Below are 25417 nucleotides of genomic sequence, written 5' to 3'. Positions count from 1 at the left end.
AAGGTCCTCTGCAGGAACATCCACACTGCAGGAACATTGGACAAGGCTCGCAGACAACAGGCCATGTTGGAAAAAAAAGAGAGGCAGGAAGAGTTTGAGTGCCAGCCATCAACCAGTGGCGAGCAAAGCAGGAAGACTGCAGTGGAGGAGGACAGGCAAGCCAAATTGAGGCACATAACCGCTCAAAAGCGGAAAAAGGCACTGGAAGTACTGGTACAGGCAAAAAAGGCAAAAAAGATTTGAGATTTTTGTGTACCTGACATGTTTATTTTATTTAGTTTTGTATGTAGTTCAATATTGTATACAAAGGTTTATTTAAATATTTGGTTGTGTTTCTGTCAAGGGATGCTGGGTTGGGGTGGGGGGAGCCAAATGGGAAGGGAGTTATGTAGGAAGTATTTCAAATGTTTATTCTGTGAGTTACCCATGTCAAATTCTAATAAACGGAAGTAAAAAACAAAGAACTGGCTTCATTTCTCATTCCCTTGTTCGGAAAAGAATCAAGGACGAGTTAAAGGGGTTGTGAAAATTGATAACCATCCAAGCTAAATAGCCGCAACTTATTTGTGTTTTACTGGAATAACATTGAAGCATATGCAATATATATATATATATGTGTGTGTGTGTATATATATATATATTGTGTGTGTATATATATATATATATATATATATATATATATATATATATATATTCCGCGAGGGGGTTTGGGTCCTTGTCACCTTTTTCATCCCTGATGAGTTTGCACCCCTGGTTCAGCTGTCTTGACTCCCGCAGATAGACTCCCTTGTCTTTGTGTAATGAATGGAATCTGGGTCAACTCTGCAAGATGGAGAGTTTTACATAGTGAGACTTTGGATATTGTATCAGAGATTTCCTGTTAGCTGATAGTTGGCGCCATCTTTGAGGACTCATTGGAGTAGAGATTGGCTTTCCATTGCTTAACTCTACATTGGAAAAGAACTGAACTGATTGTTGCTGATATCCAGGGAAGTGCTCTGGAAATTATAATTTGTCTCTTTTATGTAGCAAAGCATTGTAGCCAAGAGCCGATATGGAGGTTGGTGGAACCGTGCTGTTGCATACCTGAAACAATACACTTTTACTGTGAGGTTATAAATGTTAATTGATTTGTTTTGTTCAGGGGGATGTAACATCCATCCATCCATCCATCCATCCATTGTCTACCGCGTAACTTGTATTTGGGGGCGGGGGGGTTAGGGCCTCTGGAGGAAGAAGCCATCAGAGAAGCCTGGGAATCAGCTGCCGATCCCTCGGGTCGGGCTGCCAGATAAGAATTTTACTTTTCTGGTACCGGGTGTATTTATAAGCTTTAGAGCAGCCACACTTGCACAAACAAAACTTCTGTCTTCTCAACCTTGTTTAAATTGTGTTGGTCACGACGTAAAGGGACGATCTGACGAAGAACAGAGAGCAGGTGAGTTGACGTTGTGGATTTCCTGCAGCTGTGCAGTGTGACAGGCAGACACCGGTGGAAGGAGGACACTGGGAGGCCACGCCCTGGTGGTTAACAGATATGGGAGAAAGACCTGACACAAGAAGGAGAGCGAGGGCAGACTGCCAGATTCTAGCAGAGGAGACTGGAAGTGCTAAAATGCAAATGGTCTCATTCCAGCTGTACTCAATTTAGAGGCTAAAAATGATTTGAGCAATTGGGCAGGTTCCACGCTCTGATTGGGCGAGTCATGTCTGGCAACAATGCGTACAAATTTGGACTTTGACACCAGAGACCAGTGTCTCCATCCCGTCTCCTAACAACCCTATGGGCTGTTTCTGGAAGGCACTGACAGGTGTGTGTGTGTGTGTGTGTGTGGTTGAAAGCGGCCACTGGTTCTTGGATCACATTGAGCATTTAGCCAGAAGGCAGTCTACTTATTGTACATAACTTACAGAACCATGTCTAAATTAATTTATATGATTGTTATTATTATTTATGTTTTCTTCTGTGTGTCTAGTTACTGTCACTGCATCTACTTTTTTTTGCCAGCTCAGATGCTGTAATAGTCAGATCCAGACGACAAATGCAAATTTTGGAACGGTGACATCCATTGAAGAGCTGGAGAGCAAGGCCCATGTTGATTTTACCTCTTGACAGGCTCTGCAAAACACACAATAGCAATGTGGAGTAATATTATCATTTATTATAATTAAAATATCACTTTGGCATCATCCCATTCACAGAGAAATAAAGCAAACATAATGAACATCAGCATTGAACTCATAATTTACCTCCAGCGATTAACATGCGCCATTCAATTAATTTTATACTGGAAGGCGGGTAGATGTGATGGTAACAGCATTGTTAACTACAAAAGGTAGAATGTTGCTGTTCTTATGATGGTGGAGCCAGGGAGCGTGGTGCCATGCTGAGGTTAAACATGTCCTTTGATTGCCGTTTTGTGGATGAAAACTGTTTCCAGCCAGTTAAATGCAGAGGGCATGAACAATATGATCTCTCCCAGGAGGGGAGAAATGTGGCAGTTTTCATACTGTATGTCTTTCACAGCAGGTTTAGTGCTCTCCCCGAGATGTTGACAGGTGTTCCCTTTGGAATAGCAGTCTTGTCTCCTGGCCTCCTGCCATTCAAGGCAGCAGAAATAAGACCACACACTGTGTCAATCAGTGATAACTAACAAACTACAAAGGTGCACATTTAGTAGATGCAACAACAATTGCTGAATCAACACAACTTACAATTAGCTGAATCCCCATCTAGACCACAAGTTTCCCGGAAGGTTGGAGATCTTCTTCTCCAGGTGGACCGGTGCATCATCTCCCCATCACCTGAACCTTGGTGTCATCCTTGACTCTATGCTTTCCTTCCAGTCACTCATTAAATCAGTCACCAAATCTGCCTTCTTTCACCTCAAAAATATCTCAAGACTCTGACCTTCCCTCTCAGACTCTGTTGCTGAGACCCTCATCCACACTCATGTCACCACCAGACTGGACTACTGTAATGGAGTCCTGTTCAGGGTTTCCTTTAAAACCCTGGCAGCCCCCACCCTCTAGAACTCCCTCCCCACAGACATCTGCAACGTCCCCACCCTGGTCACACTGCCCTCACCCTGGTCACATTGCCCCACCTTGGTCACAACTCCCCCACCCTGGTCACACCACCCCCACCCTGGTCACAACGCCATCCAGCCTGGTCACACCGCCCCCACCCTGGTTACACCCTGGTCACACCACCCCCACCCTGGTCACAACGCCATCCACCCTGGTCACACCCTGGTCACACCACCCCCACCCTGGTTACACCCTGGTTACACCCTGGTCACACCACCCCCACCCTGGTCACAATGCCATCCACCCTGGTCACACCCTGGTCACACCACCCCCACCCTGGTTACACCCTGGTCACACCATCCCCACCCTGGTCACAACACCATCCACCCTGGTCACCACCCCCACCCTGGTTACACCCTGGTCACACCACCCCCACCCTGGTCACAACGCCATCCACCCTGGTCACACCGCCCCCTATGCTAGCCCTATGCTGAGAGTCTGCTTCTTGTTGATGTGTTAGTAATTGTGCAAAATAACGTAAACTATTTTTTGTTTTTATTGATTGTGTTATCCATTCATACTCCGCCTTCAGTTACCTGCGTAGGAACTGTTTTTTCTCTGTGATACAACAAACACGCTGACACTACACACTGTTGTCTTATTTACCACTTAATTGTGTGACGTGACCCATCACCATCAAGTTACTGCCCCCTTGTGACGTCATATACCAATACCCAAAGCATCTTTATTAAGCTTTCAAAACACAAACCAGTAAACACTCAACACTGACTTTATTGAAAACACCTTTGAAAATAATAATGGTCACAATTTAAAATTATTAACAGTAGGCTGAATGGCAATATGGAGCTAACCTGTGGTATTTAATGCAGTTTCATAGAAATAAGGCAAAAAAACATGGAATAACTGTAAAAAAAATACAGTTTCTTATCAGCTTGAATGCTGACTGAACAGATAAGACCCAGGATTAATCAGCCTGGCTGTACAACCAAACTCGAGGCTGAGGGCTTTCAGAAGCTCTCCTTAGTATATTGACAATAAAGCGGTTTGTGAGCAGTTTCCTGAATAGAAGGGCGCCATCCGATCACAGAAAAAAGGCTTAAGTTTTAGATATACTCACAGCCTGCCTTCTGTGGTGTTCCTCAAGGTCTGGTTGATGGTCATCCTAGACTTCCATCATAATGTTCCCGAGCCCTTTCACACGTTCACAATTTAATTTAATTATTTTTTCAATTAATGAATCAATCCATTTGGATTAATGACTAGAAAAACTTGACTCAGGCTGCTGAGCTGCATGTCAAATTCATCTTGAGGTTCAACACTCACTTCATACTGCAGTGTGGCTTCTACTGTTCACCTGCTATTGGTGCGGTTATTCCAGCTATTTTTAAATAAAAGTAAATGTTAATCAAAAAGCAATGCAGCGTGAATCAAAAAGCCCCAGCTCTGACTCATGGGGGAATACTGAACAACCATATTAATAAATCAATATCAACATCCGCTCGTCAGCATGAGGATTATTTTATTCAGTGTAATTTGTTTGGTATAATCCACACATGGCTGTATTCCTGTCCCCCAGGAGAGGATTCACATCTATTCCACCATGTCATCCTTACATTGTCTACATGTGAGCTGCGCTGCAGAGGCACCGATCTCATTCAGTGCATTGTCTGACAGTGGTGCATGTTTATCACCTCATCTAAGGATAACAGTCAAAGTGAGATTACACTGCATTGCATTGGCATTCCAGCTGTGTCTGTGCTGTAAATCAGGTTATATGATGCAGAGGGTTTGGATTGTTGGGTGTGATAGTCCTCTGGTGGAGAACAGGCTTCACTGCAGGCATGGCTTTATCAATGAATTAACCTGAGGTACTAATCCACCAATCAGATAATTTACAGCTCCTTTATTATACAAAAAAAGAATGTATTATTTATTGGAAAATATATTTATTGTAGAAAGGATAAATGACTCTGTGACTTTGGCGTCACAGCAATAGGCTACATTTATTTTAACTCAGATAGCCCCCTGACATCTCTTGTAGCAAGAGGGTCAGGGATATTGCCGGTGTGGTCGTTTTGGGGGTTTTTCTTTGCTGCTACGCTCCCTGCTTATGCCGTTCATGATGGCTCATGAAGGGCAGAGAGGTGCTCTTCCTGCCTCAGGCTTTCCACGCAAGCGCGTGGAAGAGCAGGGAGTCCCAGAACAGTACCATACCGCCAAATGAAACTTGTGCAAATAAATAAAGATTCTTTTCGACAAAGTGGTCCTGACTGAAATCAAGCGTAGCGTTAGTTCTGGCAGGCCACAACGTCAAGCTCTAAATCAGCAGCAACAGCGTAGCTGTCAAAACCGAGGAGATCAGCTGACGGCTCAGCTGACTCCCCGTGCTCGCTTCCTGTTGGGAAATTGCATTCAGAGCGCGCTATTTAAACTGCTCTAGCCTGACCTCCCTCGTTGCATCCTCTGCCGGCGTTTTCAACCCACCTCCACCCCAGCTCCTCCCGTCATCTGTTATGTACCTTACCATTGTTCTTGTTGGTTGCTCTGCTCTGTCTGGGGTTTTTCTTTGCTGCCATGCTCCCTGCTTATGCCGTTCATGATGACTCATGAAGGGCAGGAAGGTGCTCTTCCTGCCTCAGGCTTTCCATGCAAGCGCGTGGAAGAGCAGGGAGTCCCAGAACAGTACCATACCGCCAAATGAAACTTGTGCAAATAAATAAAGATTATTTTTGACAAAGTGGTCCTGACTGAACCAAAACCACAAATTTACGTGATACCAGAGGCTCTTTCTTTTTTCTCCAGCGCTCCACTGACTCACCGAGCTTTGCAGCTGAATTTCAAAGCATTGTACATCCTTCCAGTTCTGTCTGTTTTGTAAATGTCTGTTATTTTATTATATTTTCACTTCATCAGCTGAACCTGATTCTGTGTCCAATAGTTATGATTTAATCATGAAAGAAGCTCATGAAGTCACTACTACTGAGGACTATAGGAATACATGGCTCTAACACATGGCTTGTTCATAGACTGTTAAAGGGTCTGTAGGATCCACTAACTGGGTTCCTTTGTTGTTCATCCAGGAACCGCTGGTGCAGTGTACCAACGTAAACTCAAGTCTTACCTCAAGAAGAAGTTCCAGTGTTTGTTTGAGGGCATCACTAAAGCAGGAAACCCAACCCTCCTGAATCAGGTCTACACGGAGCTCCACGTCACAGAGGGAGGGACTGCAGAGGTCAATGACCAACATGAGGTCAGACAGATTGAAACGGCATCCAGGAAACCAGACAGACCAGAAACAACCATCAGACAAGAAGACATCTTTAAAGGCTCACCTGGAAGGGATGAACCAATCAGAACAGTGATGACAAAGGGAGTGGCTGGCATCGGGAAAACAGTGTTAACACAGAAGTTCACTCTGGACTGGGCTGAAGACAAAGCCAACCAGGACATACAGTTCACGTTTCCATTCACTTTCAGAGAGCTGAACCTGCTGAAAGAGAAGAAGTTCAGCTTGGTGGAACTCGTTCATCACTTCTTCCCTGAAACCAAAGAAGCAGGAATCTGCAGATTTCAAGAGTTCCAGGTTGCGTTCATCTTTGACGGTCTAGACGAGTGTCGACTTCCTCTGGACTTCCTTAACAACGAGATCCTGACTGATGTTACAGAGTCCACCTCGGTGGATGTGCTGCTGACAAACCTCATCAGGGGGAAACTGCTTCCCTCCGCTCGCCTCTGGATCACCACAAGACCTGCAGCAGCCAATCAGATCCCTCCTGGGTGTGTTGACATGGTAACAGAGTTCAGAGGGTTCACTGACCCACAGGAGGAGGACTACTTTAGGAAGAGGTTCAGAGATGAGGAGCAGGCCAACAGGATCATCACCCATATCAAGACCTCACAAAGCCTCCACATCATGTGCCACATCCCTGTCTTCTGCTGGATCACTGCTACAGTTCTGGAGGAGGTGTTGAAGACCAGGGAGGGAGGGGAGCTGCCCAAGACCCTGACCAACCTGTACATCCACTTCCTGGTGGTTCAGTCCAAACTGAAGAACGTCAAGTATGATGGAGGAGCTGAGACGGATCCACACTGGAGTTCACAGAGCAGAGAGATGATTAAGTCTCTAGGAAAACTGGCTTTTGAGCAGTTGAGAAAGGAAACCTGATCTTCTATGAATCAGACATGAAAGAGTGTGACATCGATATCAAAGCAGCCTCAGTGTACTCAGGAGTGTTCACACAGGTCTTCAGAGAGGAGAGAGGACTGTACCAGGACCAGGTGTTCTGCTTCGTCCATCTGAGTGTTCAGGAGTTTCTGGCAGCTCTTCATGTCCATCTGACCTTCATCAACTCTGGTGTCAATCTGATGGCAGAAGAACAATCAACCTCCTCATGGTCTAAAGTCTATAGAGACACAAATAAACTAACACATCTGCACCAGAGAGCTGTGGACAAGGCTTTACAGAGTCCAAATGGACACCTGGACCTGTTCCTCCGCTTCCTTCTAGGTCTGTCACTAGAGACCAATCAGAAACACCTACGAGGTCTGCTGACACAGACAGGAAGTAGCTCACAGACCAATCAGGAAGCAGTCCAGTACATCAAGGAGAAGGTTGATGAGGATCTGTCTCCAGAGAGAAGCATCAATCTGTTCCACTGTCTGAATGAACTGAATGATCGTTCTCTGGTGAAGGAGATCCAACAGTATCTGACTTCAGGACGTCTCTCCTCCCGTAAACTGTCTCCTGGTCAGTGGTCAGCTCTGGCCTTCATCTTACTGTCATCAGATAAAAATCTGGACCTGTTTGACCTGAAAGAATACTCTGCTTCAGAGGAGGCTCTTCTGAGGCTGCTGCCGGTGGTCCAAGCCTCCAGCAAAGCTCTGTAAATATAGTTTTTCATTCAGAAATCAACAATAAACCATCTTGGAATTACAAGGTTCTATCTGCATTCTGAACGATTTGATTGGTTTTCCCAACTGCAAAAGGTAAAGAAGTAAAAAGTAGTTCCAAATAGTTACTAAAGAGTAAAGGTAAGAAAGTATTTAGTGAAAAGACTACTCGAGTACTGAGTAACTTCTGAGTAAATTCTGATTATTGTGGCCCTGCACCTGGTTATCTGAGAGACTACCAGGAAGCATAGACGTTGGAAGTGGGGCGGCTACCCCTTCCGCCCCCCCGTTAGATAAGAATCAATGCTTTCTCTAACATGAAGCATTTGTCACCGCACCTTAGCTGAGAGAATAGAAAAAAACGCCGCTCACTGCTTCATCCAGCGTCTCTCCTCTCTTTCTGTTTCACCGGATAAACATGCTTCCTATGACAGAAGAAATTGAGCAGTACTTTACTAACTGTTTGGCTTTTGTTCTAGAAAGCCCCCCAATGAGTAGTCCACAGATCGCTAGCCTATGCATATGCCTTAGTCTACCAAACACCAGCATAATAAACTGGCATTTGTAACCCAGATTCTCAATGGTGGATATCAATGATTGACAACTTTGCAGTCTTAGAATAGTAAGAGTCTTCGATAAATGGATCAAATGCACATGACACCTCAAATAGCCTAACATTTCTGGACTTGTGAGATATGATGATAATATCAGGTGTGTTTGGCATTTCTAAAAAAGTGTTTGCAGGTGAGTTAAACCATTCATCTTGTACAGTAGTGTGTTTGAAAATTGTTTCATCTGCCGCACAGAGAATCTGAGCAGCAATGAGGTCCACAAGTCTGTTGTGTCTGGAAATGTGTGAGTCAATGGGCAACTGTTCATGATGTGGGCTACTGACTCCAGGTGTTGAGGGGAGTGGTGTAGCATACAGAGGGGTGAATGGGTGGACGGAAACCACAGTGATAAGTTATATTTTGTGGGGAGAACCTGCAAGTGTGCTTTAATACAGAAGATGAGGATCTCCTGTTGGCATTGCTGTAGATGGTGTGTGATACAGAGTGATCCGCACAGGGCAGTTTTGACAACTTTCCCTGAAGTTTTAGATTGGACCAGTACTCCATTTTTTGTGCTCTCTGAATAGACACAAGTGTCTGCCTGGATGTTCTAGGCTGGAGCAGGTGAACAATGCTGTGAACACACGCACAAACACACACACACACACACACACACACAGTGATCGATAGTCATGTCGAAGACATTTATTCTAACTTTTCTCTGAGTTTTGTCAACATAAGAATGACTCAACCCACAAGAATCCATGTGATGAGCAGCTACAAACAGAATCTCACATCAGAAACATTCAGAAATTAACTGATTAACAACTGAAAGTGAAACTTAAATAGGATCGACAGATTGACTGACTTTAGACGGTAAAAGAAAAAAAGTGCAAAACACCGAATTTCAAAAAATTAAAACGGAAAACACAGAATTTGGGAAAAAATGAAACTGAATCTGTAAAAAATTAAAACGGATTTCATAGGGCCCTACCGGGGTCATCCCTATGTTCCCCGGGTCCTTTGTTCCCCATTTTTCCCAAAAAGGGTTCTATGTTCCCCGGTCACAACACATATTTAGTTTAGTTTATTTAAACTGTCCAAACATGACAAAGACAAAAACCAATTTACAGCCTTAATCTCTCCTGATCTAGGTCTATTTGGATATGTGACCTGTAAGCTTACATGGGCCTATTTGCCGTGGAATTCAGCACTGATGGTGGAAAAAATAACAGAACATAGGACCCTTTTCAAAAATAGACAATATGTTCCCCGGTCACATACAAAGCGGGGGAACATAGGTACACTCCCGCCCTACCTACAGTGTCCTTCAGACCACCAGATAATAATTACCTGCGAGGGAGGGAGGCCAGGCTGTGGGCTTGGCCCATGACAGAGCCCAGAGGTCGGCCTTAGTCCAAGCTCACGGACCCCAGGGCCTGGGTGTCTGGACCAGCTAACCCTAGCCAGCTAGTTTCCTTATATTACCAGATGAGGTAATGCTAGCCAGCTTATGCTAGCTTCATATGATCATTCTACCCAGATAATGCTAATTTCCTCTGCTCCTTGTTGCTGCTGCCACTGAGCAACCACAGCAACATGACAAGAAGCAGAACCCGATTGGTCCTCCTGTGTGCATTTGACCTGCTGATTGGCTCACAAGTAGAACCTTAGAGAACCAAGGTGGTTTGACTTTGGAAATAGAACCTTTTTGTTTCCTAAATAAAACACCTCACATGATAATAAAAATGTCAGTTAGAACCTGAGGTGATGAACAGTTGTTTGTAATTGTTTCATCACTAATTTCTGGTTCCTCTTCAGACTCAGTGGCTGTAACCTCTCAGAGAGAAGCTGTGAAGGTCTGTCCTCAGTTCTCAGCTCCCAGTCCTCCAGGCCAAGAGAACTCGACCTGAGTAACAACGACCTGCAGGATTCAGGAGTGAAGCTGCTGTCTGCTGGCCTGGAGAGTCCACACTGTCGACTGGAAACTCTCAGGTCAGATTCAACTACTTTGAGAAGTTTACCTATGAAGCTTTCAGTGATGCGTTTACATGCACCAAATATTCAGTTATTTATATTCACGTATTCCTAAAAAGACACGTTTGCTACTAATCTGTTAACATGGCTGATGAAATACTGTTTCTGCTGCTAACGACTTGCCAGCAAAAGAACAAAACAAAACATTTGTCAAAACCAAACCTCTTGTTTATCTTTTCCCCGCCGTTCGATGTTTTAATAGTTTTATAAATCCACCTGGTGTTTATAAATGCTGTTGCAAACGTCAGTCTACGTTTGTGAACGTCACTCCATGAACATGTGAGCCTGAACTACAACACCAGACTGTCTCTGCTGTCAAGGTGGAGCCAGTTTGAACCACTTTCTATACAGTTGAGTTCATTGAGTTTTATATGAAATGAACTAATATTCTTGTCACGGTGGCTGAAGCAGCAGGGAGGACCCACATGCAGACTCAAAGCTATGCAGATGCAATGAAGACATATTATTCATGAAAACACCCCCTAGTGGCCAGCAGAGAGAATGCAGCTTTAAGGACCTTCAGGCTTGACTTCACTTTTCTGAACCAGAGGTTGATGCCTGATTGGAATATCAACTCTGACAACTGAACATGAACCAACCAGACATGTTGATGCTGCTGACAGTTTTAATTCAAAGTTTAAAGCTTCTAACTCGTCTGCAGGGCGGAGACAAAACACCATTTTAACACCAACATTTGCACACACATTTATGATGACAATGACTGTAAAAGGCTCTATAGCAAGGGTCACTAAGAGGTGGAGCTTGGCCCAGATCCAGACCCAGACCCCGTCCTATCTGGACACAGACCCATAACTGATAGATCATTGAGAATTATTAAATGATGACGGAACATTTCCATTTTACTGCTGCAGCGTTAGCATCACTACACTGGTTCAGATGGTTGGAGGCTAAATCATCTCACTGGTTGCTACTCACAAACACTTAATTACCCAGTAATGCAACGGGGTGAAACGTTAACTCCGAACTTAATCAAATCTGTACAAGAGTTTCTGTGAGTGACGTTTCTATGGTGACAACTGACGAGACTCACTGACAGCTGACAGATCGATCAGAGAGTCGAGGTGATAAACGTCAGTCAGGTCGGTGAAATCTAGAGCCGATAGATAAGTTCACACGGCTGCTCTCAAAGAGGAACGCTGACAGTGAGAACAGAGCTTTCTAATATTAGCCTGGCAGCTGGTGATGTCCAAATGAAGCTTCGTGAAGCATTTTCTTTATTTTCTGAACCCAATAGATGGCGCTCTCTGTTCAACAAAGGGTTGAAGGCCGATAGATTTCCATTGCTTTCAACCCTTTGTTGAACAGAGAGCGCCATCTATTGGGCTCAGAAAATAAAGAAAATGCTTCACGAAGCTTCATTTGGACATCACTACTGGCAGCTAATAATAGCTGCCATACCCTAGCTTCATATGCTAATGATAGTCAGATAATGCTAGCTTCCTATATATTCCTAATGTTGCCATACTAATCGTATGAAGACAGTGTTAGCTGGCTAGCATGGTAGCTAACAATGAAAATAAACTTATTAGCAAGACTGAACTAGTCTGGTGTTTGTCCTGCTGTCTTTCACAAGGCTTGATCTTGAGGTTTCTTCTAAGCGTTGGCGTAACATTTCCTCTGCTCCTTGTTGCTGCTGCCACTGAGCAACCACAGCAACGTGACAAAGAAGCAGAACCCGATTGGTCTTCCTGTGTGCATTTGACCTGCTGATTGGCTCACAAGTAGAACCTTAGAGAACCAAGGTGGTTTGACTTTGGAAATAGAACCTTTTTGTTTCCTAAATAAAACACCTCACATAATGTTACTAAGTTGTCATAGAATAAGAATATGTGAATAACTTAATTATGACAAAAATGTCAGTTAGAACCTGAGGTGATGAACAGTTGTTTGTAATTGTTTAATCACCAATTTCCGATTCCTCTTCAGACTCAGTGGCTGTAACCTCTCAGAGAGAAGCTGTGAAGGTCTGTCCTCAGTTCTCAGCTCCCAGTCCTCCAGTCTAAGAGACCTGGACCTGAGTAACAACGACCTGCAGGATTCAGGAGTGAAGCTGCTGTCTGCTGGCCTGGAGAGTCCACACTGTCGACTGGAAACTCTCAGGTCAGATTCAACTACTTTGAGAAGTTTACCTATGAAGCTTTCAATGATGCGTTTACATGCACCAAATATTCAGTTATTTATATTCACGTATTCCTAAAAAGACACGTTTGCTACTAATCTGTTAACATGGCTGATGAAATACTGTTTCTGCTGCTAACGACTTGCCAGCAAAAGAACAAAACAAAACTTTTGTCAAAACCAAACATCTTGTTTATCTTTTCCCCACCGTTCGATGTTTTAATAGTTTTATAAATCCACCTGGTGTTTATAAATGCTGTTGCAAACGTCAGTCTACGTTTGTGAACGTCACTCCATGAACATGTGAGCCTGAACTACAACACCAGACTGTCTCTGCTGTCAAGGTGGAGCCAGTTTGAACCACTTTCTATACAGTTGAGTTTATTGAGTTTTATATGAAATGAACTAATATTCTTATCACGGTGGCTGAAGCAGCAGGGAGGACCCACATGCAGACTCAAAGCTATGCAGATGCAATGAAGACATATTATTCATGAAAACACCCCCTAGTGGCCAGCAGAGAGAATGCAGCTTCAAGGACCTTCAGGCTTGACTTCACTTTTCTGAACCAGAGGTTGATGCCTGATTGGAATATCAACTCTGACAACTGAACATGAACCAACCAGACATTTTGATGCTGCTGACAGTTTTAATTCAAAGTTTAAAGCTTCTAACTCGTCTGCACGGCGGAGACAAAACGCCATTTTAACACCAACATGTGCACACACATTTATGATGACAATGACTGTAAAAGGCTCTATAGCAAAGGTCACTAAGAGGTGGAGCTTGGCCCACATCCAGACCCAGACCCCGTCCTATCTGGACCCAGACCCATAACTGATAGATCATTGAGAATTATGAAATGATGACGGAGCGTTTCCATTTTACTGCTGCAGCGTTAGCATCACTACACTGGTTCAGATGGTTGGAGGCTAAATCATCTCACTGGTTGCTACTCACAAACACTAAATTATCCAGTAATGCAAAGGGGTGAAACGTTAACTCTGAACTTAATCAAATCTGTGCAAACTGGAGTTTCTGTGAGTGACGTAACAGTTCACACCCTTATTTAATTAGACGCTCGCTGCCACAACGCACAAATAAGGTTTCGGGAGGATCGGTTGTACAATGTTGCGAAAATTATTACCGCAGTACCAACTAATGAAAACCAACGGAAGGCCTGGCCTCCCTATCAGTGACAGGATGGAAATAAATATTGCACTTACAAATGATGAAACCACAATATGCATTGAATCACTTTATATTCAGTTGACACCGGTTGCGCGTGAAGGCAGGCGCGCTGACACGTAATGTTTTGTTTTTTTTAACGGCAAAAGCCGACTCGTTAACCATCAATTGAAAGACACTCTTAACACGCTCAACCCTTGCAAACTCAGCGTCCATACACCCCAACCCTCAACCACTAAATCAAATCGTCCAAAAACAAACCCAGTCCTGAGTCCAAGCCTGAACTCCCAGCAAAATAACAAAAAAAAGAAAAGGGGAAATGTTTGCCTCACAGTCTAAAGAGCCGCCGCCGCGGGTATCCTGTAACGCGGCGCAATCCCTCCATCAACGCACATCAGAAAAAATTTCCTTGTCCTGCATTCCTCTCATGATCCCCCAAAAAAGGTAATCCACAAAAAACGGTTAGATTCCAACAGGGTCACAGTATTTTTCCAGCAGTCGGGCCTCAGTCGGGCCTCAGTTGTGCGCAGGGTCCCCGTACCGGATTTCGGTCAAGCATTTCCGCCCCCAGGGCGAGCGCTCTCCCCGTCCCCATGTATAGACAATGGCATAGAAGTCCAGCCCTATCCACCAACACGCGTTCCACACACTTGGCCGACCATCAAATAGACATAAATGGCATAATATTCAATAAGCAAAATAACAACACATATTTATCATAAACATACATATGCATCATACCCTCATTTATCCCAGCCAGAAAAAGGTGACTTGATGGCAATCTTTACAACGTTTCTATGGTGACAACTGACGAGACTCACTGACAGCTGACAGATGGATCAGAGAGTGGAGGTGATAAACATCAGTCAGGTCGGTGAAATCTAGAGCCGATAGATAAGTTCACACGGCTGCTCTCAAAGAGGAACGCTGACAGTGAGAACAGAGCTTTGAATCAAAACAGACTCTTTTCTTCCAACTGGCAGTTGAACACCTGAATGCCTCATATGTTCTGAGACTCTTAAAAAGCACATTTTCAAAGCTGTGTTTTGTATTTTACTGTTATTATCAGAGTACTTGTTATTCATAATTCCTCCAGTTCAATATGAAAACTATAAACATTGTTGAAATGTTATTGAATTACAGCCTTTTTTCTTTGCTAGATCGTTTAAAATTAATACCAGATCTTTGTTGGCACACCAGGTCTGAAGACAGACCACATAGACTGTTTCAACTGTTGTTTCTTCTCTTTTCTAACGCTTCAATTTCTCTCTCAATCATTTCAGCTCGTCTCTTGTCTTTCTTTAACTTCCTCCTCTGTCCATCTCTGTCCATCACTCAGCCACGCTTATCCCACCCAGTACAACATCAACACAACAAAAGACAAATATAACTTTTTCTCATTTTAAAAAGTGGACAAATGGACATAAGTCTATGTAAAGTCCCCAGAAGTGACAGTAGTGTGTCTGTCTTCAGTCTGTCAGGTTGTCTGATCACAGAGGACGGCTGTTCTTCTCTGGCCTCAGCTCTGGACTCCAACCCCTCCTATCTGAGACAGCTGGACCTGAGCTACAATCATCCAGGAGACTCAGGAGTCAAGCTGCTGTCTGCTGGACTGGAGGGTCCACACTGGAGACTGGACACTCTCAGGTGAGGACAGGTGGACAGACATCAGACTGGACGCTCTCAGGTGAGGACAGATGGACAGACATCAGACTGGACACTCTCAGGTGAGGACAGATGGACAGACATCAGACTGGACACTCTCAGGTGAGGAAAGACATCAGACTGGACACTCAGGTGAGGACAGATGGACAGACATTAGACTGGACTCAGGTGAGGACAGATGGACAGACATCAGACTGGATTCAGGTGACGACAGATGGACAGACTTCAGACTGGAGATTCTCTTGTGAGGACAGATGGACAGAAATCAGAGTGGACACTCAGGTGAGGACAGATGGACAACAGCTCCAGACTGTGTCTCCATCTCTGACTGAGGAACTGGGGTTCATGTTTAATGGTGGACCTGATTGAGGTCTTTGAATGTCTTCCTGCAGGGTGGACCATGGGGGACAGCAGAGACTGAGACCTGGTGTGAGGAAGTGTGAGTATGTTTTCAGTAACTCAGCTGCTCCAGATTTGATTGATTTGATTTCTTCGTGGTTGTAAAGATGTCGTGTTGTGTTCACACCAAACGCCACATTTTCACACTCAGTTGCAAACAAAGTCAACGCAGAGACACAAACGGACGGCAATGTTGAAATATTTCAACTCAAGAGATAAATTCCTCTGTGTTTCTAAAGCGTCTCAGTATTGAGATCGTCCTCCTGTCGTCCTGACGTCCCTGAATCCTAAATGGAAAAAACAGATATTGTCTCCTGGGTCTGTGGTCCCCTAGAGGTCTACAATAGTAGCTCACATTAGTCCAGAGACCAGACCAGACTATGTGGAGGAACCAGAGACTGTCTGTGGTCCCCTAGAGGTCTACAATACATTTACATTTAGGTCATTTAGCAGACGCTTTTGTCCAAAGCGACTTACAATGTACATTTGTCAAAAGAAGGAAACAAAGAAACCACAACATATCATTGCCACAATGTAGCTCACATTACATCACATTGTCTGTGAAGAATTCACAAATCCCTCAACTGTTTGGACTCATATTCTAATAGTTATTAATTATTGGCATTTGCGTACAAACCCCTTTATACTGAGACAGAGTATAGGTTAATTTATCTTTTCCCTGATTTCAGGGTGGTGCCCCATTTATTATTAATTATATTAATAATCCTAGAGCAATAATTCTATTGATATTAATAATTATCTATTAATAACCGAATCTGCTCCTACTAGTTCCACAACACTGTGTTTTTCTCCGCGATCCAACAAAACACACGCCACTACACACCCTATTTATCAATGTGTTGGGACCTCACCAAAGAGAACAAAGAGCGGCCTGCATGGAGGCCAAAAGCCTTCACATGCGGTCAGAACAAAGGAACAAAGGAGATAAAGAACTACAAATCCCCAAAGCCTCCATCTCGCTTTACTTCTCACTAAGGTGTGAAGTGTGACGTCACACCAACTCTGGTGCCCTATTGGCTGACAACCACAGGGACCCCCTGGGGTCGACCGTGAGGTATAAAAGTCTGCACCCGGCCCTCTCTCTCTCTTTCTCTGCCCTCTCCACCTCGCTCTTCACCGTAGCACACCGCTACAACAGGAGATCGCCGCCCCACGCGGTCTCCTGTTTGCCTGCAGAAGGAAGAACACAAACGGTTTCTTCATCCAAGATACCAGCGAGAAGGATTACTACGACGACCCGCTCTCAGCTGGAGCCAGCTGACCAAATCGCCGCACCACGCAATTTTATTGTTTGCCTGCAGAAGGAAGAAACACGAACGGTGTTCTTCAGCCAAGTTGATCAGCGAGAAGGATAACTGCTAAGCCCCGCTCAACCGACTCGTCGCATGCCCCAGCCGCCGCAGGAGGACTCGCGAACCACAGCCCGTCGCCACCGGCACATCAAGAAGCACCGCCACCGCATAGGACAGACTTAGAGGCATAGGTTCGATAGTGTAGGATATGCTTTGTAACGGAACAGCTTCAGTGATGATACGCTGGCTGTATATATACTGGCCTAATCCTCCGGTCAGAGAAGACGCAGCAACTTCTCCACTTTAGATGACTTTACTGACCTCCAAATGAACAGGACACTGTAGTACACTGTAGTTTGTGCGTGTGTTTGGTTTGTGATGTCTGCAGAGGACAACAATAATAAAACAATATTAGTAATAATTAACCTACTATACAGTAACATTAATAATAGAATAACCTGAATTACAATAGACATGAATAACGTGTCATACTGCAAATCACCGACAGGGGTCAGTGTAGGATCGTTAAACAACACTACGGCAATTTGACACGTTAGTAACAATATGATAGCTGCCTCAATGAACGACAGCTACATTGCTAAATAAACAGACACAGAAGGAAATCAAATGTATGGTAATTAAGTAACATGTCGGCCCGTCCATGTTTCATGGGGTTCAGTAAGACATGCTAAATGGTAAGCTAACAAAGCAAACCAAGCTCATTAACCTGGTAATATTAATAGCTCTTGTTACATACAAAATATAAACAATATCCACTCATCAAGTAACTTACATCATCACCGACGCACACTGTTGTACAAAGGAATAAAGAAGAGCGCTGACGATCGGTGGAAGATTAACTCGACTATTTAACTGCACATAAAGTTTTATCGTATCATAAATTTGCTGTGACGTGTACTCCTCCCAGCAGGGAATTCTTGTTAACGTGTTTTAAGTTTTGACCAAGGACTGCCGAGTCCGTTGCTTTCTATATTGTTGTTCTCGAGTGCTGATTGTGTACCCACGCCGCTGGGTTTATTTCTCTAACAGTGTGTGGCCTAACCTCGGACACATTCACAAGCTTATCAGTTAAACGACCGGGGTCTCGCTGAACGAACGCCAGTTCATTCACGAGCTCCCGTGTGATGGTAACACGCTTACTGACCATTGTGTATTGTGAGGACCAATCTCTTGCGCACGCATTCCCTGCTCCCTCTTTGTTCCTGCTAACACACACCCAGACATACACTGCCCCCACACATATCCTACGTCAGCTGTTCCGTCTCTGGATGTAAGGGAAATAGCTCCACCTGGTGGCTGCGTCCGGCCATCTCTCTCTATCTCTCTCTTTCTCTCTCTACTCTTTTCTACGTCAGCAGTTCCACCTCTGAACGCTGGGAGGAAGAGCTCCACCTAGTGGCTGGCCCCGCCATCTCACGTCATCACCTCGCCCCACACACACACGCACGCACACACACACACACACACACACACACTTCACGTGTGTCTCTTCCTTTGTTTAGCTTAGCTTTGTGTGCATTTAGGTAGTTAGGTAATAACTACCTGAACCGACACCTTACCGTGGTGGAGGGGTTTGAGCACCTGAATGATCCTAGGAGCTATGTTGTCCGGGGCTTAATGCCCCTGGTAGGGTCTCCCAAGGCAAACAGTTCCTAGGTGACAGGTCAGACTAAGAGCGGTTCCAAAGCCCCCTATGAAGAAGAAACGCACAAGGATGTTTACGTCGCCCGGACTGGCGTCACCGGGGGGTTGGGGCTCGCAGGCGAGCGCCTGGTGGCCGGGTCTGTGCCCACGGGACCCGGCCGGGCGCAGCCCGAAGGAGCGACGTGGGCCCGCCCTCCTGTAGGCCCACCACCCGCAGGAGGGTTCAGAAGGGGCCGGTGCGGTGCGATTTGGGTGGCTGTCCTGGGCGGGTGCCCCGGCGACCCAATCCCCGGACGGTGACACTAGCCATGGGGACATGGAATGTCACCTCACTGGGGGGGAAAGAGCCTGAGCTAGTGCGGGAGGTAGAGTGCTACCGGCTAGAGGTAGTCGGGCTCACCTCTACGCACAGTCTGGGCTCTGGAACCCAACTCCTTGAGAGAGGCTGGACTCTCTTCTACTCTGGAGTTGCCCGTGGTGAAAGGCGCCGAACTGGTGTGGGCTTGCTTATAGCCCCTCAGCTCAGCCGCCATGTGTTGGAGTTTTCCCCAGTGAACGAGAGGGTCGTTTCCCTGCTCCTTCGGGTCGGGGATAGGTCTCTCACTGTTCGGGGGGGAGTTCCTGGGGAAGGATAGAACTTGAGATTGACAGGCGGATCGGTGCAGCGGTTGCAGTAATGCGGTCGTTGTATTGGTCCGTCTTGGTGAAGAGATTTACCAGTCAATCTACGTTCCTACCCTCACCTATGGTCATGAACTTTAGGTCGTGACCGAAAGAATAAGATCCCAGATACAAGCGGCCGAAATGATCTTCCTCCGCAGGGTGGCGGGGCGCTCCCTTAGAGATAGGGTGAGGAGCTCCGTCACACGGGAGGAGCTCGGAGTAGAGGCGCTGCTCCTCCACATCGAGAGGAGCCAGTTGAGGTGGCTCGGGCATCTGTATCGGATGCCCCCTGGACGCCTCCCTCGGGAGGTGTTCCAGGCATGCCCCACCGGGAGGAGACCCCGAGGAAGACCCAGGACACGCTGGAGTGACTATGTCACCCAGCTGGCCTGGGAACGCCTTGGGGTCCTCCCGGAGGAGCTAGGGGAAGTGTCCGGGGAGAGAGAAGTCTGGGCGTCCCTGCTCAGGCAGCTGCCCCCGCGACCCGGTCCCGGATAAGCGGAAGAAAATGGATGGATGGATGGATGGATGGTAATAAGGCTTTGTTAATTGCAGTGTTATTGATTGTGATCATTATTACTGGTTTAATAAATCTTATTATATTATAACTAACTGTCTCTTGTGCTTGTTGTGTATTTGTCACTGGATAACAGCAGGTTGTGAAGGCTAGTGTTCGGATTTCACACCTTTTAATTGTTCAATTGTTTTTATACTTCTATGCCAATGATCACGATGATTGTCATGTGAGTATAAAACCCTTTATATTGAGACTGAATACAGGTTCGGTTATCTTTTCCCTGATTTTAGGGATGGTTCCCCGTACATTTATGATCATATCATACTAATATATTAAATATAATTATTAATATCAATAATTATATTGATATTAATAATTATCTGTTGATGACCGAATCTGACTGCTAGTATCCCAACAAATGAAATGGGTGACGTGACCCATCACCATCAAGTTACCGCCCCCTTGTGATGTCATATACTAATACCCAAAGTATATTTATTAAGCTTTCAAAACACAAGCAAAAAACACCCAATTGGCTCCAACAATAACCTTTAGCTGCATTGTGTTTGTTCTCTCCATCAGATGTCTGTGAACTGGAACTGGACACAAACACAGTCAGCAGAGAACTCAAACTGGACGACACCAACAGGAAGGTGACACGTGTGTTATACAACCAGTCATATCCACATCATCCAGACAGATTTGACTCATATCCTCAGCTGCTGTGTAGAGACGGTCTGACAGGTCGATGTTACTGGGAGGTCCAGTGGAGAGGAAGGGTTTGTATATCAGTGAGTTACAGAGGAATCAAGAGGAGAGGAGAAAACTCTTGGTTTGGATGGAATGATCAGTCCTGGAGTCTGGGTTGTTATGGTGGTCGTTACGCTGTCTATCACAAAAACAAAGAAACACTCATCTCCTCCTCCTCCTCCTCCTCCTCCTCCTCCTCCTCATCCTCTGGTGTGGTAGCAGTGTACTTGGACTGTCCTGCTGGCACTTTGACCTTCTACGGAGTCTCCGCTGACAAACTGATCAACCTCCACACCTTCAACACCACATTCACTGAACCTCTTTATCCTGGGTTTACAGTCTGGACTGGATCAGTGTCTCTGCGTCTCTGAAGCTGTGTTCAAAGTAACACAAAGCAAATTTTTCACGCAGTGCGATTATATTCAGAGTCAATGCAAAGATGTGAATGAAAAAATTGCAATTTGTAATCCTCCTTGTACTTGTTATTAAATGTATTAATGTTTGTGTAAATGTACTTAAATCATGTATACTATCAGTAAAGAATACGGTAAAATAGGTTCATTTAAAATGAAATGGTTCTAAAGGTAGAACTGGCTTTTTGTTTATTTAATTCCCTAATTTATGCAGTATTTACCTGGGCTGATGATTTTTTTTATTTTTTTTTATTTCGGGCATGTCAATGATAATGAAATGATGGTAAATGTATGCTTAAAATATACTCACTCTTGGCATAATTAAATGTACAATGTTATATTTTGTTGTACTTTGGTGGAACCTTAACTTTATTTACATTGTTTATTTTTTGTATGTTTAAAGGTTTTTCCAACTTCCTCGTAGCCGGTCAAATAAATTGAAGGATGAGTGAAATCCTGTGTCTGGTCAAATCCTTCCTTTTTCAAGTGTGGGAAGCCATGGCGTTGTCAATACACTTGACAGTGCGGGTGAACTGGGAACGGCTGGAGGAGCCCCCTGTCCGAGAGATTTTCGACTCACACCTTCGGCGGAGATTGGGGGCATCGAACCTGGGTGGGCGATGTTCAAAGCTTCCATTGCCGAAGCTGTGGCGGTGAGTTGTGGGCTAAAGGTCTTATGTGCCTCAAGGGGCAGTAAGCCTCAAACACCATGGTGGACACCGGTGGTCAGGGATTCCGTCCAACTGAAGGAGTTATTCCGGGATATGTTATCCCGGAAGAGTCCGGAGGCGGTTGCAAGGTACCGACAGGCCCGAAGGGCTGCAGCCTCCGCCGTGAGGGAGGCAAAGCAGCAGGTGTGGGAGGGGTTCAGAGTAGGCATGGAGAAGGACTTTCGGTCGGCACCAAGGTGCTTCTGGAAAACCGTCTGGCACCTCAGAAGAGGGAAACGGGGAACCATCCAAGCTGTAAACAGTAAGGATGGGACACTGTTGACCTCAACTGAGGAGGTGATCGGGCAGTGGAAGGAGCGCTTTGAGCAACTCCTAAATCCGACCGACATGCCCTCTATGGTAGAGGCAGAGTTGGAAGCTGATGGAGGATCATCGTCAATTTCCCTGGTGGAAATCACTGAGAACAACTCCTCAGTGGCAAAGCCCCAGGGATTGATGAGATCCACCCAGAAATGCTGAAGGCTTTGGTGGTGGAGGGGCTGTCTTGGATGACATGTCCCTTCAACATTTCGTGGAAGTCAGGGACAGTGCCTAAGGAGTGGCAGACCGGGGTATTGGTCCCTCTGTTCAAAAAGGGGGACCAGAGAGTGTGTACCAATTACAGGGGCATTACACTACTCAGCCACCCTGGTAAAGTCTACTCCAAGGTGCTGGAAAGGAGGGTTCGACCGATAGTCGAACCTCTGATTGAAGAGGAACAATACGGGTTCCGTCCTGGCCGTGGAACAACGGACCAGGGCCCTCATTTATAAAACTGTGCGTAGGATCCTAACTAAAAGTGTACGTACGCCAAAAAGCCAAAGTTTGCGTGCGCCAAAAAAAAATCTGATTTATAAAACTGTGCGCACGCAAGCTGTACGCAATGTTCCCTTTATAAATCACAGGATCACCTACAAGTGTGCGTACCTGAGTCCCGCCCTGTACACGCCCAGATTTTACTATGTTAATGAGCCGGCATGCAATCGTTTCCGTGTGGTGAATCACGGCGACAGGTCAGGAAAAAGCGAAGAAACGTAACTTTTCAGAAACGGAGAAGAGACACTTGTTGGGGAGGTGGAGGCCCGGACAATAATTTAATTTAGTGGCCACAGCAACGGGATCACGAATAAAAAGACGCAGTGCGAGTGACAACACATTGCTGCTGCAGTCAACGGCGTCAGCTGGACGGAGCGGACGGTGATCTGAAGGTAAATGACATCTTTCTGCTCCTAACATGGATTTAATGTATTGCTAGAGTATTTGAGGAAGTTTGATTTTGATGTGACTTTGACGGGGATTGTGTCCGAAAAGGAGGGAGAAACAGACGCGACTGAGACCAGAGGTATAAGGGTGAACAGATTTTACACTTTTATTGTATATAAAACAAAACGTTAAATAGTTTCTGTCCTTCCAGAGTCTGCAGCGTGTGGCGTAGAGGAGGGTGACGGTGAGGAGGGTGATGTGAGGAGGGTGACGGGCCCTCGGCACAGCGTCCGGGTCCGGCGCAAAGCAGCAGCGCACCCCGGACGCATGGCACATCAAGCGATCGGGTGCTCACTGATGCCGTCCTGCAACTTCAGCGAGACACAATCACCGCCATCAACAACGTTGCAGATGAGCTACGGCAAACGCGCACTGTGATTAATAAAATAAAACGTTTACAATGAACATTGATTGTTGTCTTCCTTATATTACAAACGCATAACATCCTCACGGATTCTTGCGCCCTGTTGATACACCTCCAGTCGGGCAGGGGGCCGAGGCTCATCATGCTGGGGACTCTACCACCTTTGCCGGGTGGAGTCTGCCTCCAGAAGTTTGGTAAAGTTGCGCTCTCCACGCTCCATGACTGAGCGCGCACGAGCGTGCCACTTATTATAGCGCATTTCCTCTGCGCTCTGGTGGTTTAAAAACGAGGATAAGTGTAACAATTATACGATGGCTTAATGGCTGTAAGTATGTGCGTTGATGATATATGCACATAAATAAGGAGAATATTTAGTTATTCCCGCTGTGTTCTGCAGTGATCTAATGGAGGATATTTATTGTATTTATTACATGCATTTGGGCCGTCTCCTCCTCCTGCGGTGACAGCGCTGATTCAATATTTCAAAATGATTTTGATTTAAGATACAAGTCAGATTTTAAAAGAAGGTGTTAACATGAAAAAAACTATCACTCATTAAAAGCGTCAAAAACATTGCTGGAGTTCATCATGATAACGCAGATCTAACGTATGATATGGAGTGTAATTAAATGTGTGCGAGTCATCAAAAATATATAGTTCTTCTCACATTTAATGCTGATTCCCTTCCAGTCTCCAGAATGTGCGTACCGGTACGCATGCCTCAGAGTTTGCTTACGGGTACGCACACTTTCCCGTCAAGTTTGGTTTTTATAGATCACAACATTTGCGTGGAAAGTGGCGTACGCACGTTTCCAGCCCCGTTTTGTGCGTACGCAAGCTTTATAAATGAGGGCCCTGCTCTTTACTCTTGCGAGGATCCTGGAGGGGGCCTGGGAATATGCCCATCCAGTCTACATGTGTTTTGTGGACTTGGAGAAAGCATATGACCGGGTTCACGGGATATCTTGTGGGAGGTGCTGCGGGAGTATGGGGTGAGGGAGTCACTTCTTAGGGCCATCCAATCTCTGTACTCCCAAAGCGAGAGCTGTGCTCGAACTTGTTTCCAGTGGGGGTTGGCCTCCGCCAGGGCTACGCTTTGTCACCAATCCTGTTCTTGATATTCATGCACAGGATATCGAGGCATAGTCAGGGGGAGGAGGGTTTGCAGTTCAGTGTGCTGCGGATCGACTCGCTGCTTTTTGCAGATGATGTGGTCCTGCTGGCATCATCGGTCTGTGACCTCGAGCACTCACTGGATCACTTCACAGCCGAATGTGAAGCGGTCAGGATGAGGATCAGCACCTCTAAATCTGAGGCCATGGTGCTCAGCAGGAGGAATGAGTCCTTACCCCAAGAGTTGGCTGATGTGGCCCGGGAAAGGGAAGTTTGGGGATCCCTGTTAAAGCTGCTGCCCCTGCGACCCGACACCGGATAAGCTGTAGACGATGAGATGAGATGACTGAGTTGCATTCATGAAGGACCCCTGCCCAAGTGGTTTTGGGACACTTTTATTATTATTTTATTTGAACTTGAGCTCATGTAACTTCCTTATTACACAGCTTTTGTCTTTTTATTATTCCCGTATTATGATTCTAATCCACACATTCTTTCATCTTGATCTTAATCAATTTCCTTTTGGAGAATATTATGCGTTTCACTGCGTCTAGGCCGAGGTGAAGCTGATGATAAAATAGTGGCAAAACGCCTCCGACCTTTATTTGCGTCTGCAGTGTCGGAGTTGCCCAGAGCCGAGATGCAGCCAGCGGACGCTTCTCTTCTTCCAAGCCTGTTGGTGACGCTGGATTCAATTCAACGGAGGTTCACTGCAGCAAAGTCAAC

The 25417-nt window shown here is 45.4% G+C and overlaps 2 protein-coding genes across 2 annotated transcripts in view; both read left to right on the top strand.

Moving 5' to 3' along the window:
* The window catches only part of LOC311016319 (uncharacterized protein), a 558990-nt gene that overhangs the window by 146695 nt on the left and 386878 nt on the right, over nucleotides 1-25417 (top strand). The gene's annotated exons all lie outside the window — the stretch shown is intronic.
* LOC311016327 (uncharacterized protein) lies at nucleotides 7135-21400 on the top strand. The gene is made up of 6 exons (XM_084013955.1): nucleotides 7135-7934; nucleotides 10314-10487; nucleotides 12477-12650; nucleotides 15330-15503; nucleotides 15914-15960; nucleotides 20661-21400. Exons 1-6 carry the CDS (start codon nucleotides 7234-7236, stop codon nucleotides 21197-21199), a joined length of 1809 nt encoding a protein of 602 aa, XP_083870081.1. The 5' UTR covers nucleotides 7135-7233; the 3' UTR covers nucleotides 21200-21400.

Source organism: Eutrigla gurnardus (assembly GCF_963514095.1).
Source record: "Eutrigla gurnardus genome assembly, chromosome: 7".
Lineage (NCBI taxonomy): Eukaryota > Metazoa > Chordata > Actinopteri > Perciformes > Triglidae > Eutrigla > Eutrigla gurnardus.
This window is presented reverse-complemented; position numbering and strand designations above follow the sequence as displayed.

Bases quoted from the DNA above. Each gene is read 5' to 3' on its own strand.
- LOC311016327 (XM_084013955.1), top strand. From the start codon at position 7,234: ATGAAAGAGTGTGACATCGATATCAAAGCAGCCTCAGTGTACTCAGGA. The intron at 10,488-12,476 runs GTCAGATTCAAC...ATTCCTCTTCAG, and splicing joins TGTCGACTGGAAACTCTCAG to ACTCAGTGGCTGTAACCTCT. The intron at 12,651-15,329 runs GTCAGATTCAAC...GTCTGTCTTCAG, and splicing joins TGTCGACTGGAAACTCTCAG to TCTGTCAGGTTGTCTGATCA.